Source organism: Epinephelus fuscoguttatus, linkage group LG6 (assembly GCF_011397635.1).
Source record: "Epinephelus fuscoguttatus linkage group LG6, E.fuscoguttatus.final_Chr_v1".
Lineage (NCBI taxonomy): Eukaryota > Metazoa > Chordata > Actinopteri > Perciformes > Serranidae > Epinephelus > Epinephelus fuscoguttatus.
This window is the reverse complement of record NC_064757.1, coordinates 33,323,309-33,339,256: the sequence shown is the minus strand read 5'-3', so window position 1 is coordinate 33,339,256 and position 15,948 is coordinate 33,323,309. Positions and strand designations below refer to the sequence as shown.

General features: G+C 43.0%; 1 protein-coding gene across 3 annotated transcripts in view; it reads right to left on the bottom strand.

Annotated features, from left to right (window-relative positions):
* The window catches only part of LOC125890692 (transducin-like enhancer protein 4), a 59,390-nt gene extending 47,844 nt beyond the window's left edge, over positions 1-11,546 (bottom strand). For 2 of the 3 annotated variants that reach the window (XM_049579448.1, XM_049579449.1), the window contains exons 1-4: positions 11,017-11,546; positions 10,558-10,655; positions 8,769-8,832; positions 8,585-8,629 (exon numbers count right to left, since the gene is read on the bottom strand). In XM_049579448.1, the coding sequence (XP_049435405.1) occupies positions 8,585-8,629; positions 8,769-8,832; positions 10,558-10,655; positions 11,017-11,061 (252 nt within the window). In that variant the 5' untranslated portion in view covers positions 11,062-11,546. The remainder of the gene's footprint in view (positions 1-8,584; positions 8,630-8,768; positions 8,833-10,557; positions 10,656-11,016) is intronic. The other variant, XM_049579450.1, reaches the window with a different exon arrangement.
* Between the last annotated feature and the right edge of the window lie 4,402 nt (positions 11,547-15,948).

The window sequence follows — 15,948 nt, the reverse complement described above, 5'->3', positions numbered from 1 at the left end:
GAGACTTTCCAGCTCCTTATATTACAGTCTTACCAGCAGCGTTTCAACCTGATGACGTCCAGCAGCATATCATACCGGTGCAGCAGGTGGCATCACAGCCAACCTGCAGCATATCATAATAATTCAAAAGATCTAGTCCGGCCAAGTTACATCCTGATGTCGCCTAGCTGCATACCACCGCCAAGAAAGGTGGCTTTTGGCATCAGGTGTCTGACTCTCAAATCACTAACAAAGTGGCGGTATTAGACAACTTTAGAGTGAGAATGGGCTGTTCAGCCCTATCTACTGTATAAGCATTATTATTAATAATTTTGCAGTATTTAGGGGCCTTATTAGAGAATAGGGAGCTTGAGGAGAGAGATTAATCAATTTGCATTCATATAACACCCAACCCATGATATAACTGTGACAAAAATTCATGCAAACTCACAGCTCACTCTGATAGTTTAAACAGCTGTAGTATCTGCTAATTAGTTCTTACATCATACAGATATGAATGAAAACTGTCTGACACATAGTTTATAGACACATAGTTTTCTCAATGGTAGCATTTAGTCACTTAAAGGGCCAGTGTGTAATATTTGGCATGGTTTATTGTCAATCTGAATCTGAATATTCTACCCATTAATATGTTTATACAAGTGTATAATCGCTATAAATCGCTATAATTATGCTTTTATATATATATATATATAGCAAGAGCCTTGCTTTAGAGAGGTCACCATCTTGCGCCGCCATGTATGTACGGCAGACCGAGCGGACAATCCAGCCAGCCAGAGAACGCGTTTCGCATGTATAAATAAACCAACGAAGACAGCGGAAGGAAGGAAGAAGGAGGAGGAAACAGCAGAGAGTGTTAGTAGTTCGTCGACAGAGAGTAGTGAAAAGTTTTTTTTAGTTATAAAGTTTGCGAATGGACCACACTTACCACGCAACAGGAGGGAAAGAACCCGAACCGTCATCTGCGAGGAAAAGAAGACGTAACTTCACTCCTTGTGATGCACTCTCTGCGGCGCTTTTCCTCCTGATGATATATCTCCCCAACGATGGTAGCAGTAGCACCGAATCCCATTCTGTGCATTCAGCCTCTCTTCTCGCCCGCTCAGCATCAAACACATGGAGTTCCTCATCTGTATGCTCCGGCTCAAACAGGTATGGCTCTGGGTCTGTGTCCGCTACAAGAAACTCTTCAAAATCGCGTTCAAAGTCGTCCATTGCAGCTACTATAGTCCGGAGATATTGCTAGGCTAAGTAAACAGCTGAACTCTGTTTACAGGCTACGCTGTCAGTCAGTGTGCAGACTGGAGATTGAGCAGAGAGGGGAGGGGGTCCCCACTCAGTATGGTAAACAAGTATGTGTGTATGAAGTGTGTCTGTTACGCTAGAATAGTCAGAGTTTGGGACGGAGTCTCTTACCCCCTGGAGTGTTACCGGAGTTTTTGGAGTGCTCAAATAAACTGGCCTTTTTCCCGAACGCTCCTCTGGTCTCCTGCTCGTGAGGGATTCATTACAATATCGTAACATGGTTTAGATTTCTAAATAAATATTCACCTCATCGCTAGATAGACCTACTCCTGAAAAACTCGTGCGCAAGGCTTTTTGTCCCTACGAGGCCACCGTCATTTACCCGACGGGAGGGGTGAGCGAGTGAGCCCTGCAATCTAGAATTTGACCACTGATGTCACTGTTTTCAACCCATTTTACACACTGGCCCTTTAATTGATTAGTCATTAAACAGCTATTTTGATAATGGATGAATAAATAATGTAATACATATAAAGAAGATATATATGTATAAAAGATAAAAATAATTTTGAATTTTTAAAGTAAAAAGATCTTTGTTACTATTTGGGATTTTTTTTTTTTACTGGACCAAGCAATTAATGAATAAATCAAGCAAATATTAAACAGATTAATAACTAATGAAAATAATCATTAGTTGCAACCCTAATGTACTTTTTAGCAAATAGGTTAAAACTTGCTGAACCCCTGATGTAGTACTTTAAAACTGCAATGTTTTTATCTTGAAAGATTGTCAGACAAACACAGTAGTGTAAAAAAAATAAGGACTGATGCAGATCTCCACTACCAACTCTGCAAGCTGCACCTGCAATCGATTCGTTTTGAAGAGTTGACCCTGAGATGTTGGCACAGAAAAGGAAACAAAAGCACTGGAGCAGAAAGGGAAATGGAGATGCTTTTCCACGAGGCAACACAACCAATTTCAGGTGACATTTTACATCAATGGCAGACAATCGTGACTGTCGGCCAGAGTGCAGGGGGATGTCAGCCTGTTTGGCCAACACGTCTGTTCACACTACAGAAACCAAAGCGAAAAAGCAGGGCTCCTTTTTTTCCTCAAAGAGTGTCCTGTGGTTTGGTGAAACCTAGAGATTTTTTTTTCCTGAATAAATAACAAGAAACGACTTGCCAGAGAGTCCTCTAAGGTTAGGACTCAAACTCAGGTCGATCCATGGAGCTTATTGCCAGATTAGAGGACTCTGTGGTCACATAAAGCCCAATAACCTCTGAGGCGAGATCATGCACGCCGAATTTATCTTTGACCCTCTGTGTGAGTCGCTGGAGAAAATGTTCCTCCGGTTGAAAACAGAAAAAACAAGAACAGTCAGCAGTAGCTGCACAACATCAAGCTTCTTCTTTCATGGTTCGCCCCTTGTGATCAGATCAACAACATGCACTAAATGCTGTGATCGGTCTGAGCCACTGACTTTTAAGGGCTACTGCAAAAATTGCCTCTGAATATGCTTTCATTATTTACCTGAGAGCACCTACTTGCTATCTCTTAGCTTCTTGGATTACCGTATACTCTTTGCGATAACAGAATGGCGAGCCAGCACAGCACAACAACACACCAGCAATGACCACTTATCGCTGCAGATGTTGCTCAAACCAACGAAAAAAAACAGCTCAAACACTCCCACTTTAACTCCTAACAACAAAGAAATTAGATCAGGCTGGAGCCCTGGAGTCAGATTGGGTCAGATAGAAGATCAAATGTCCATCTCCCCTGTGGAGCTTTGTAAGCACCACATCAGCACCACTTTTCACCACCAGCTAATACACCTAATGGACCCCACCATATAAAGGCTGTACTCCCTTGTGACTGTAAGTGTGCGTGCGTGTGTGTGTCTGAGAGAGTGGGTGTGTAAAAGACAGAGCGAGATAGGTAGGGAGGGACAGAGGGGGAAAACAAAGGGCGTCATACAGAGAGGCTGCAAACAGCTCACCCTGCAAAATTAGTGCTTAGTGTAAATGATGCGGCTCTTAAGTATTTTTGCACCTGATTAAAATTTAAAATAAATCCTCTCTTCCTCCTGACAGGTTTAGTCGAGGTGAAACACTTTCTTGATTGACTATAAGCAGGAGTGCATTCAGACTTGACATAAATATATAAAATAAATATGCCAGCGGTTTCTGTTAGCTTCTAATTACTTTAAAAAGTGAATGGCCAAATGTCACAATTGCGTATGTCTATAAGGGCTCAGACGCATGCCACTTTTTTTGCACCCTTAATTCCATTGTTGTCAATTTAGATGTGTGTAAGGTGTGCTCGAAAGTGAGAGCAATGCTGCCGTGGTGCATAAGCAGTCTCAAATGTATATTTTTTAGGTGCAACCTAAGATCAAAGTTGAACTTTTTAGAATGCAGCTGCACAAGCCAAAAGCAACCAACACAGCTGGCGGGTATCTTTCCTTTCTGCCATAAATATCAGTCTGTAAACATGGAGAAGTTGGTCACTTTAGTGCAGAGCTACCCAAAGGTTTACATCTGTCCCATTGACAATATTTTTATATATTTAAAAGACAATGTCTGGAAGAAGATCAGCACCAAACTCTGGATTTCTGATCAGTAGGCTGTGAGATGGTGCTCGTTATGGTCGTTTTGCAATGTCAGGTGCAACCTGCCTTTAAAGTTGGCACAAGAGGAGCATTCAGCACCCAACCTCATGTTTTTTCAGGCAGTAAAAGACGGCATGTGTGTGAGCACATAGTTATGATCAAATTTACAACCTGCGAGCTGCAATTTGCAACAAAAGATCATTTCCTCTGCTGTTGATTCTTGTCTCATTTCACCGATCAAAACAAACACTATGGACCTTTGTCACAGCTGATACTTTAACCTGTCATAGTCGGAAAAGCACAGGTGTTTTTAATGACAATATTGTAACACTAACTAACAGTGAGCAGGCATGCACAATAAGAGGACCCTGAAATCACAGCAGCTAAATGGAATTCAGCCATTGTTAATTTCATTATTTACACCTGTGCCATGTCAAAATTTCCTCCGTGAAAAAGGCCTATACATGCGACCCATCAGCAAGAAATTATCTGCAACAGTCATTTGCAAAGTGTGCTGCTGTCACTGTTTGTGATCTGTGTGTAGAATCTCAACATTCAATATTTTACAATTATTAGAAATTAGACTGAAGGCAACCAGCAGGGACCCTAGGAAATCACTGTACACTGCCAAAATAGGCCGTCATGTAACCCTCCTGTAAAACTGCAATATGTCATTTTAAAGTGCAGTTTATACTCGCCATAATGTCCCCTGCGTGAGCTTCACACTAGAAAATGACATAATCACCTGTTTCACATTGAGCACAGAGACTCCGAAAGTTGTCGTAGCACTTGGTCGTGCACCTCTGAATTTTTGTAACTAGGCTTGCTGCAGTTCAACTCAACAGGGATGCCTTCAAGGAAAGACTGCCCGGGCAGGTTTGCATGGACAGACATCTCTACGACTCTTCATTGAGAGACCACAGGTGCAGACAAATGGCTTTGAATTATTGGAAAGAAACAGCCACCACGCTGGGGAACTAAGAGGCTATTTGCCGCAGGGCATGGAAGAACGAGAGAGATCACGGTAAGACCTAAAAAAAACCGACCTCATGGAAAGAGTGGCAACCCGAGGGGACACAAAGCGATACGAAATAATTTTGAGTTGGAAGAAACCTACAGTTATAATTACAGAACTCAAATGCAATGTTCGGTGGTACATCAGTGTTTTTCAAATGTTGCCTGGCAGCTTACTTTTCAGGTAATGTTCTTCTAGTATCCCTCGCTGGTTTTTTGCATATCCAGAGAATATTTTGTTTGTTCGCCGCCTGGCATTTTGGAGCACATTCATGCAAGCTTGTGACTCACGGGCCATCTACGGAGGCCTGCGCCAAGGTGTCTCACACCAGTATAATCTAGCCAGTCTTTATGATAAGCTAAGCTAACTGCCTGCTGGCTGTGGCCTTAAATCTACTTGACAGATACAGGATTGCTTTCAATCTTCTAATCTTATTCTCGGCAAAAAAAAGAGTATTTCCCAAAATGTCGTACTGTTTCTCAGTTTTCTCAAGGCTGCTTTTCACGATCTTGTGACCACCTGGGCGAGCAGGCTCCTCCTGATGGCTGTTCCATCAGTGTGTGAGAGCATGAGATGGTCACGGGGTAGCAGGTGGCACCAGGTAAGGCAGCCTTGGCCACCAGTGTGTGAATGGGTGATTGTGATGTAGTGTAAAAGCGCTTTGAGTGGTCAGAAGATTAAAAAGGCGCTACACAAGTGCAGCCCATTTACTATTTGTGGGCTCCTGGCCCCGAGATCAGAGAGCAACAGAATGCACTGTCTCTGTTACAGTGTCACCAGCCTGCCACCATGTTCACCCTGAACAGAAGTTAAATTTAAAGTAAAAGCTAAATTTGAAGGATATTGAGATGTTTTATGTGAAAGTTTATGTTTGTAAACCATCAGAAAATATGAAGAAATAATTACAGCACGGTCTTATTTACTGTAATTCAGAGGTTTCAGTGTGCTTTTAATCTTGCTCTAAATACATTTTCTGAAAGTAAGACGTTATGTGACCAAAATCCTCAAAATGAAACAAATGCCCCCCCATCCGCTGCAGTAGAATGAGTTGTCAGACCTGGTTGGTAACACTGCCACTCTTCAGTATCAAAACGTCTTATTACTTCCTTCTTTCACCACTTTCTCCTCCCGCCTCCTTCCCCATGGCTCGCTTGCTTTATTTCTCTTTCAGCCTCGCTAATTTGCAATTGATTAGCTGTCCTCTCGCAGCTCAGTCCCATGCTCTACACCCCTCGTGCCCTCCTCCCGCCACATCCCTCCTCCCCACCTCCCCGCCCGTCCTCTCCTCCATCTATGAGTCAATTTCTCTTTAACGAGGGCACCAGAGCCCTTCTCTGTAAATAAAACAGAGCCTATAGCCCAAAATCAATGGGCCTATTACCCCCAGAAAATGCTAAACAAGCAGTATTAGCAATTCGCTTGGTAGCAGAGGCCGACTACCTTAATGGGACTGATGCTCACCCCCGACAACATCAGCCCCACCACCACCACCTTCCCCCCCCACTCTTCAATCTCGGCATCCACTCAACGAGCCACACACGTAGTATCGTCATATCGAATGCCCTGAATAGAAGGCACACATTAACGCCCATGCACGCTGGTGTACACAGTCTGCACATCGGAATCATTTGCTTCCACATCTCACACACACACACACACACACACAGGCTGCTGGCAGAAATTAGGGATTCACTCTCCAAAACTGTTTCCTGACAGAAATCATTGGGCACCACACAGAGCCACAGGCCACATTTTACCTCTTTTTATTTATTCTCCTTTTCCACCAATAAACACACACACACACACACACACACACACACACACACACAGAGCAGAAGCAGCAGCAGACAGCAGGATTTATAGTAGAAACCCTGTATTTCATCAGACAAGTCTGATTAGTGTGCCAGTAAAAAGCTGCATGTGTGTGCAACAGTCACACACAGAAATACACACAGACACACTACAACCAAAACAAATGCAAAGACTAACACACACACAAGTAAAGGTCTACAATATACGAGAACACACATGTACGCATACACACAGGGCGCACAAATACACGAGCAGCACACACTGAACTAAATAAACAACTACAGTGTGCATACAGACAAATACACACGGACCCACACACATGCTAAGTAAACATGTACAGTATACATACAGGCTGTTATACAGATCCACCGCCCCTCACACACACACACACACACACACACACACACACGCAGCAAAGTAAACACACAGCATAGATACACACAAACAGAAAATCATACACACAGCGAGACAAAGGCCAAGCATTTATCACATCCTCTCGTACTCACAAACACACACATTGGCACACGTGCTACACACACCATTTCTCTGGAAATGAACGTGTAGCTGGTTAGCTGTGGCCCATTTAGCCTGGCAGCTGATGTGTGGTTAACACAGACATTTATGCTAATGACCCTCCGCGTTTAAAAAAAGCCAGCAGTAATGTAAAGGCTCGTTAAAGGCCAAATCCTTGTTCACTCCAGTCATTTTTCAGCCCATTTTCTCGTTCAATTAAACTGATGAAATCATTATTCACACACGGAATTACTATTCAACCTCACAAGGCAAGCGAGCTGCTCATTTTTTCACCCCTGTAAATCACATTTCCATTTTGAAATGTAGCACCTTTAATGTACATTCTGGGATGATTCTGCTTTGATACTGGCCCCAGTTTGTGTCTCTCATGATCTAACATTACATTCAAGTCACAGCTAAGCATCCCGTTTTCCTAAAAAAATAATTACCCGCCGATCTTTGAAAAAGCCAGAAGGTTGTTTGATAAAACTGACCGCTGTGCTGAAGGTATTTCCAGAATCTTCAAAGACTCCTCAAACCGTGTGGATGAAAAAATGATTCTGTATGTTGCACTTCTCAAGTTGCGACTGTATTTCCTGATACAGACAGCTGGAAATGGCTCTTTTTGTAAAACACAGGGAAAATATTTCTGCATTACATTGCATTAATATACAAAGCATAAGAAAGAAACATCAAATATACACCAATACTGATTATACAGTTTCTAACTTTGGGGTCATGTTGTGCAAATAGATGCCAGGAGATGTGTCATTTCTGGCTGCCATCTTCATTTGGTGATGATAAACCTTATCAATTAGTTTTTATCCAGATGTTTAGAGGAGTGGAAATACCTTTCAACAAAGTGGTGAGTTTTTTAAACATCACCAGGTACATATTTTTAGGGATGGTTAGCTCTATAGCTCGAATGCTGTACATGACAGGCCCAAACTGTGGGACTAACACTAAAAAATCCCTAGCAGAGAAATTGTTTACCTACGACAGGTGAGGAGGTTATTATAAATAAATATGATAAATTAAATTGTGAGTATTCTTACAAGTTTGTACGTACAAAGCGTGGGGCCTCGAAAAACATGGCGGGACATTTTAAAACCTGTTTTAAAATTCAAAACTGCCATCAAGTGACAGCAGTGTGGCCTTTTCTGTGTTCACCTTTTAGCACTGGTAGTAATAAATAAATCATTTTCAAATGTACCTTAAAAGATTTTGCAAAATTCAGCAGCAACTACAGATTTGAAAAAAACAACAATTGAAACTAAAAACTCGTGTTAATCTTATCCACCATCTGCATTTCTTCGACACCTGCTCCAGTGTGATTTCAAACAGTTTTACATCTTTTTTACATCTGAGTGAAAACCTTTCCTACCTGCTTGTGCATCTCGATGTTCAGTCCGTACGACATCTCATAGTACTGAAAAGAAAAAAGATCAAAGCAAGGTCAAACAAACGTGTTCTCTCTCTGTTCCTCTTTTTGCACACACCCCAAAAATACTGATGCACTCATGCACACACACACACACACACGCACACACATGGTCAACGAGACTCACCATGACATAGTGTCTTTGCATCTCAGTTTTCTCACTGGCCAGTTTCTCACACTCCAATTTCAGACTGCGAGGCAGAAGAAAAATGTTATGTTAGTGTGTACCATGATCAAACACACACACACACACAGAAAAATCATTTATGACTTTAGATCATGACACTTTACATAATTCACAAAATGAGACTTTGAACAAAATAAATTAGAGGTGTCATCTGCTGAGCATCTAAGTGACTACATCCTGTTACTTTAAATTTGCATTTCTAAATCTGAGTGCAGAAAGTAAAAAGAAAAAAAATAGTAACTTGGATCACACCAGTTTCCCCCTGCAGACACAGACACTTACTCAGCAGGTGCAGTGCAGTAATTAATGGATCAATAAACGACCACACAAACCTCATCATATATTCTTTACAGCGTGAGTGGATGCCCCAAACTGCACCATCAACAAAAAAGCAACCATATAATGAGGATCCATTTTACAACTGTGGTTACACAAAAGCTTAACTCTTTCAAATACTGTCTGTTACTGGAAAGCCTCATTACGACAGCACACTTTTGCTCATGTAATTTATGAGAAGTCTGGCAGGTAAAGGTAGGATGCTGATGTGCGGACAGACAGAGACTGAATGTGAACCAGCTGTAGAATTTTGGCACAGCCAGATTAAACGTGCGACTCATTACTGCCTTAACATAAGCTTTAATTTGAGCTTGATGATGATGATTTTTTGCCATCAGCCCAGAAGGTTGGAGAGTTTACTCAGCGAGCAGTTCAGACAATATGGATGCCAATAAGCTTTTTCAAATATCCAAAATGATATTACATGTCACAGGAGATCTGATAATTAAGTCAAAGAAAGTTTCAGAATACATTTTACTTTCTTCTAAATCAAGCTTCAAACAAAAAAATCTCCAAAGAACTGATGTGTATTCAGTGTGTGTGTATCTGACCGACCCTTACTTCCTTTTTCCCACCAAATCAGTGTCTCCCTGCACTTTGGATTTCACACATATGCAGCAGTTTGATCACAGCATCATGCATGCAGCACAAACTGTCCTCGGTTCAGCTCATTCAGCTCCGGGATTGGCCAGCAAACTGGACCGCTAGTTCATCTCACCAGGTGATTGGGCCATAATTACGAGGAGGCCAGAGGTGGGCGATTATTATGCATTGGTATCGTGCTTATGGTTCTGCCCCCAAGCAATGTATTTCACACTTCATCATGTCGGGTGAAAAAGTATTTCACGCCACTTGCGTTTCGCAAAGAGAGACGTGCATACCAAGGTTGATAGGGTTTACCTGCGGTTGGTCACCAGCGATAGATGGACCTGAGACAAATGTACTAGCATGTTCAGAGGGGTCTAAGGAGGATTTGGGAAAATGGGATCTCCAGATTTATGTTTACCTCAAACTAACTGTTTTATTCCTCAATCAAATCCTAAACAAAAATCAGTCTCTGTCTTGTGTTTCATGTCATTGCATCATGCATTTTCAGAAACATTTTGGTCACACTGTATGTGACAGTGCAAGGAAGGTCAACATCACAGCAATGACCTTTTTTCTCCTCACATTATCTGTTTGGTTTCAGTTTATTTTCATTATCGATCAATCTACTGTTTATTTTCTCAAATAAATGGTTTGAAAACGACTCTTAAGATAATTAATTGACCAATCATTGCAGCTTTTGGACCCAGAAAAACACAGATCAGATTTGCAATCACTCCTTTTTGTCACTGTTTTGCTGATGAGCAGATGTTTCCATGTTTATGCCATGCACCATCCACACTCTCACCTGTGGTACTGGGCTTGCAGGAAGTGGAACTCCTCCTTGATCCGGTCGCAAGACTCGGTGACAGTGAACTTTAACGGCTGCCCCGGCTGGTGGGGGACCTCGACCCAAACCAAACAGCGTGTGAAGGAGGGGAAGAGAGGAAGAACTGAGCCACCAAAGTTCAGTGTCACCATACACATACACACACACACACACACACACACACACACATGCAAGACTGTAGATGACAATAGGCCTCTCTGATAGGGATGGCCTTTTGGTTTCACTCAGTCTCTTTACACGTTAACCCACGCATACTCACAGACACACACACAGCTGCAGCAGTTTGACAATGAGCGCAATTGTCCGTGCGAGCGCGCAGTGGCACGGAAACTTGATCTAAACTGATTACGCATCAGGCGCGCGGCTGTTAATCTGCGCTGTTTTGACACACTGCCTCGGCTGCTGCTCTCTACTTACCGGATGCCGTGCCGGGGGGTACATCTTGCTCAGATCTCGAATCATTAAAAATGAATTGCAAAGTTCATCCACATAAACACGAAAACCAAATGTGTGAGCACGGATCTTTCCCCGTGCGTAAAAAGGTCAGTCAGTGGTGGTTTTGCGGGTTATGTGCAGGTTCCGTGGAGAGTGGGAACATCCTCGGACCTCTGTCTGGCCGTCATTCTTTTAGACACTATCTCAAAAGTCCATTCAGTGTGGTAACAAAAGCAGGAGTTGTCTCAGTCTTCTCCAAAAAAAAATCTCCAGCGCGTTATTCTACACGCACAAAGCTTAATCTTCTCCTCAAACTAACAGCGTCTCCTCTATTTTCTCTGATTTTCCCTACAAAGCATCGACTTTTGACACCTCATGACCTTGCTTGTCCGCGACTCAGCTTCTCCGCGGCGTCCCGTCGTCACGCATTTATCGGTTAATTTCCTCCAGCCTCCGTTAATGTTCACATCCTCACACGGCACCGGCGGACCGAGCACCTCACCGACTGTAGCAGCCTGCCACTGCGAAGCCAAATTTAGAAGCAACCAGTCGTAGGAGCGCAATTACATATTCACAACAATTATAAGAGCCCGTAGCGTGACGTCGGGACGTGTAGTTTAATTCATATTAGTCGATAATAAGCACTACAGATGTGCGTCTGCTGCAAAGAACTACAACTTCCCGGCTCCTCCGCGAAGCCCCTGAAGCCAATGGTGTGTGGTCTGAAGGAGGAGCGACCATTAAAGACAGCCAATGGCGACAGATGAGAGCACACACCGCGCTCCATCGTCCTGCCAATCACCCACATGTCGTCCAATCACCTCCAACAGGATGCAATTTATGCAGACTCCCCACGTGGGGGCCTCGGTCTGCTACTAAAAGATGTCACAGGGATTAATCTGGAAACTATCTGTTGACTTATGTGTTTTTTTATAGAGACTTCCAGGCGGAGGCGAACATATGGCCCCTAGGTGTCTCGTGTTTTTCCTGTTTTTTAATTGAATCGCCTAATAAAACAGTCTGCTATTATGTCCACAGATTGCACTCACAGCCCTGCAATTAAATTCTCACTGAGCTCCCTTGTAGGTACCTCTGCCTGCTTGTGTAGGATTTAAATCATATAGGGGGAGACAAAATAATGTACACACTTAATTAACTTCAATTTGAATCATTATTATTACTGCTACAAAGGTGGGTTAGATTAGGCTTTCTCAGCCCCCTTTTATATAATGTCTCTCGGACATGTTGGTTTTTCTAGATTGTCCCTGTTGCCATAAAGAGTTTTTTCTGTCTTTTGACTGATGCACCTGTAGTTTGGAAACAGTGGAAGAATACTCTGATCTATAACTAAAGGAAAAGCAGCAATACCACTGTGTAGAAACACTGGTGCAAGTGAAAGGTCTGCATTCAAAACTCTACCAATGTAAAAGTAAAAAAGTATAGCATCAAAATATGCTTAGAGTATTACAATTACTGATTACAGTAAATACATCACTTTATTTTTTTGCAGCTTGTAAAGGTGGGGCTAATTCTATTTACTCTACATACTGGTGGGCAGTTTGTGAATTTCCATCCATGGTTTGGATCAACTGAGTCTTATCTTCATTTATAATATAATTTAATTTATAATTTGTTGATTGTATTTTGTATTAATAATTTAGAATCTGCACAGTGGCGACCCCAAAGGAGGCCAGGGGGACCATGGCCCTCTGGTACAATTGCAGCAATTGTACAACTACAATTGTATGTAGGGCCCATGTGAGTAGTAAATGGGCTGAAAAATAGGCCCTGGATTGTTTCCATAATGGCCCCATGTCATTATGGAACCCACAAGAGTGGGTTTACCTAAGTGAGTCCCAGATAAGGTGTCCATTTTGGGCCCATACACAGTTGCAACCCAGGTAGCCCAAGCATAACCATGTGGAGCCCACTTGGGTAAACCCACCCATGTGGGCAATTAGCATGGGGTCAGTTTGGAACTCATGGACAGTCCCATATAGGGCCCAATTTTCAGCCCATTTAGTTCCCACATGGCTCCCACTGGGTCCCGCTGTGGCATGCTCATTTTTAAGCTAGCTATTGGTACCAATCATGTTAGAGAAGGTGGGTAAATAACACTCCAAAGCTCAGCTACATTTTGGCGAGGGAAAAATGGTGACTTTCAAAGACATCCGTTTGAACTCTCACCTCAAGATATCTGGATGAAAATGGGTTCTATAGATACCAGTGAGTCTCTTCTATACTCGATTAGGCTTGAAGTGTTTTGCTCCTAACGATCACTGTACTCTTTTAAATTAAAGCTGTATATTTTTCTTTTTAAGAAAAAGGACAATTGAAAGAACAAGAACAACAATAAGTCACCTGAGTACATCAGTATGCGGTTCCTTTACTCTTCATACTGGCATAGTTTTCAACTAACCTATGTTCTTGAACAGCGTAATCAAATTCCTGAAATTCAGTTATGAAGAAGAAGATAGTCTATACTTTATTAATCCCCAAGGTGAGATTCAATTTTTCACTCTGTTGTCACATACACACAGGACTGAAACACACACACGCACAACCAGGACCTATACATGTATTTAATGGAGAGGTGTCAGAGGAAGGGGGCTGCATTGGACAGGTGCCCCGAGTGGTTGGGGTTTGGTGCCTTGCTCAGGGGCGCTTCGGTAGTGCCCAGGAGGTGAACTGGCACCTCTTTAGCTACCAGTGCATGCTCCATATTTGGTGTGGGCAGGGACATGAACTGGTGACTGTCCAGTTCCCTACCCAAGTCCCTATGGAGTGAGCTACTCCCGCCCATTACCGTCTTTAGGAGGCTGTAGCGTGCTCACTTTTTAAGCTAGTCACTGGTACCAATCGTGTCAATGTAGCTTGTAGGGAAGGTGGCTAAATAACACTCAAAAGTTAGGGTGCATTTAATCAAGGGCAAATCGGCGATTTTCAAAGGAGTCCCTTTCAACTCTCACCTAAATATGTCTAACTGAAAATGAGTTCTATGGCTACCAATGACCTAAATGAAGTTGAATGAAGTTTAAAGTTGTAGAAAATAGAAATAGGTCCAAGTCATGCAAAATGACTTAAATGAGCGTAAGAATCAACCTTCATAAGATGTTTGCCCTTTTGTCTGCAATCCAATTTAGACACCTATTGAAATACAGTCTATTATAACTCTCTACCTCTTCCTCACACACAGTGTGAGGCAGAGAGTGCATGCAGTATGTCAGCCTACATTTGCAGCTGTGAGTAGATGTTTAGTGTGGGTAGATGAAACGCGCTGTTGCTGGGTCAGCAGCTCGCTTAACTACTGCGTTCAGTCATTTAGCTGCACTAACTGACTGTGTCAAAAATCTTAATCATCTTCTGCTGCATTACGTTTCACATTCCTCCTCTCTTTCTCTGAATTCGTTATCACCTCTAATAGCTACATTTAGAATCAGATCTGTTTTCTTATGTGTCTAATTGTGTCGTAAAGCCGCTGTGCTGCTTTAACACGATGAAAGAAGACTTCTATCACTGCTACGTCTCTTATTTTCTCTACCTCAAAGACACACAGGCGTACAAATGGTTATCCACAATGTGACACCACATCAATCCTCTCTCCCCGGGTCAGTGTGTCTGCTTGTGTCTCTCTGTCTTTCCTGTTGTCTCTGCCTCTCCCTCATACATACAAGGGATTGTGCACACTGCCTCAGCCATTCAAATACACATCTCTATCTACCACACATACAAACTAATATCTCAGGTAAGCACAGAGCCTATAGTGACCTGCTGTCGTCTGCGTGAATCCACTAAGGCTCAGAAAAGGTAATATCATGCCCTCCCTCTTTCCCCTCCACGGGCTGAGCTGTGATGTGGGCGAGCAGGGGAGGTGCAGAGGTGAGGGAGGGGGGCAGGTGAGGAGGAATAAACAGATTTATTTGCCTGCGCCCCTCTCTGATTATTTTGCCCCTGCCTTTTGTTCCAGACCTTATGAAACCCAAATGTCAAGTGAGGCGAGGGCCTCATATCGAGCCCTGTCAATCACATCCCTCTGCGCACCTGAAGCCCTGACGCCGGATTATTGGCTTCAACACAAGGGCTGCCTCTGCCGCCCGCCACGATGCCTCAGACGATTCAACAGCCAAGTTTTTTTTTTTTCTAAAGAGGAACTTCATTTGGCAGCTGATGCGCAGGAGATTGCACAGGAGCAGATTTTGAGGGTAGATGGGTAGCGAGCTGGATGTGTGTGTGTGTCTATGGGGGGGCCGGGTGGCTTATCGAGGGAGGGGGGGATTAAGGAGGAGGAGGTGGGCTTGACGTGGGTGGAGGTGGGGAGTGGGTGGCGAGAAACCCCGGCCTTAACATCTTGCTCAGTGCACTGATCCCGACTAGCTATCAGGACCTGTACATATGTCTCTTAATCTCACTGCAGCTCCAGTCCCCTCTCCTTTCACTCACTCACACACACACACAAAATACACACACATATCTGCTTATATCTCATGTTATACCCCCCCACTATTACTAACTATAACACACGCACACACACATAGCCCACTGGTCATAGTATTTCCCTCTGTCAGGTTTTTAAAAGAGTACTCCACCTATTTAGCATTGCATTTCTACAACAATGTCCAACACATTCTCACTCCGACCTCGTAACATATTGACGTGCTTGGTAATGGACTTTCCAAGTCCAAATACAACATGCAAGGTACCCTGGGTGCGTTCGTTGTTGACCGCTCTGTGACACTGTGTTGAGTTCTGCCTGTTACATGCATTGTCTTCTTTCAAGATACACTTCTGTTTTCACAGGAAATCTAACATTTACATAGGTCTCTTTGAAAATAAATGCACTATGTCAGTACAACACCATAAAATGACATTTTCTTTCCTTCAATGACAAACCTGGTTGGGTTTAGGCAACAAAAA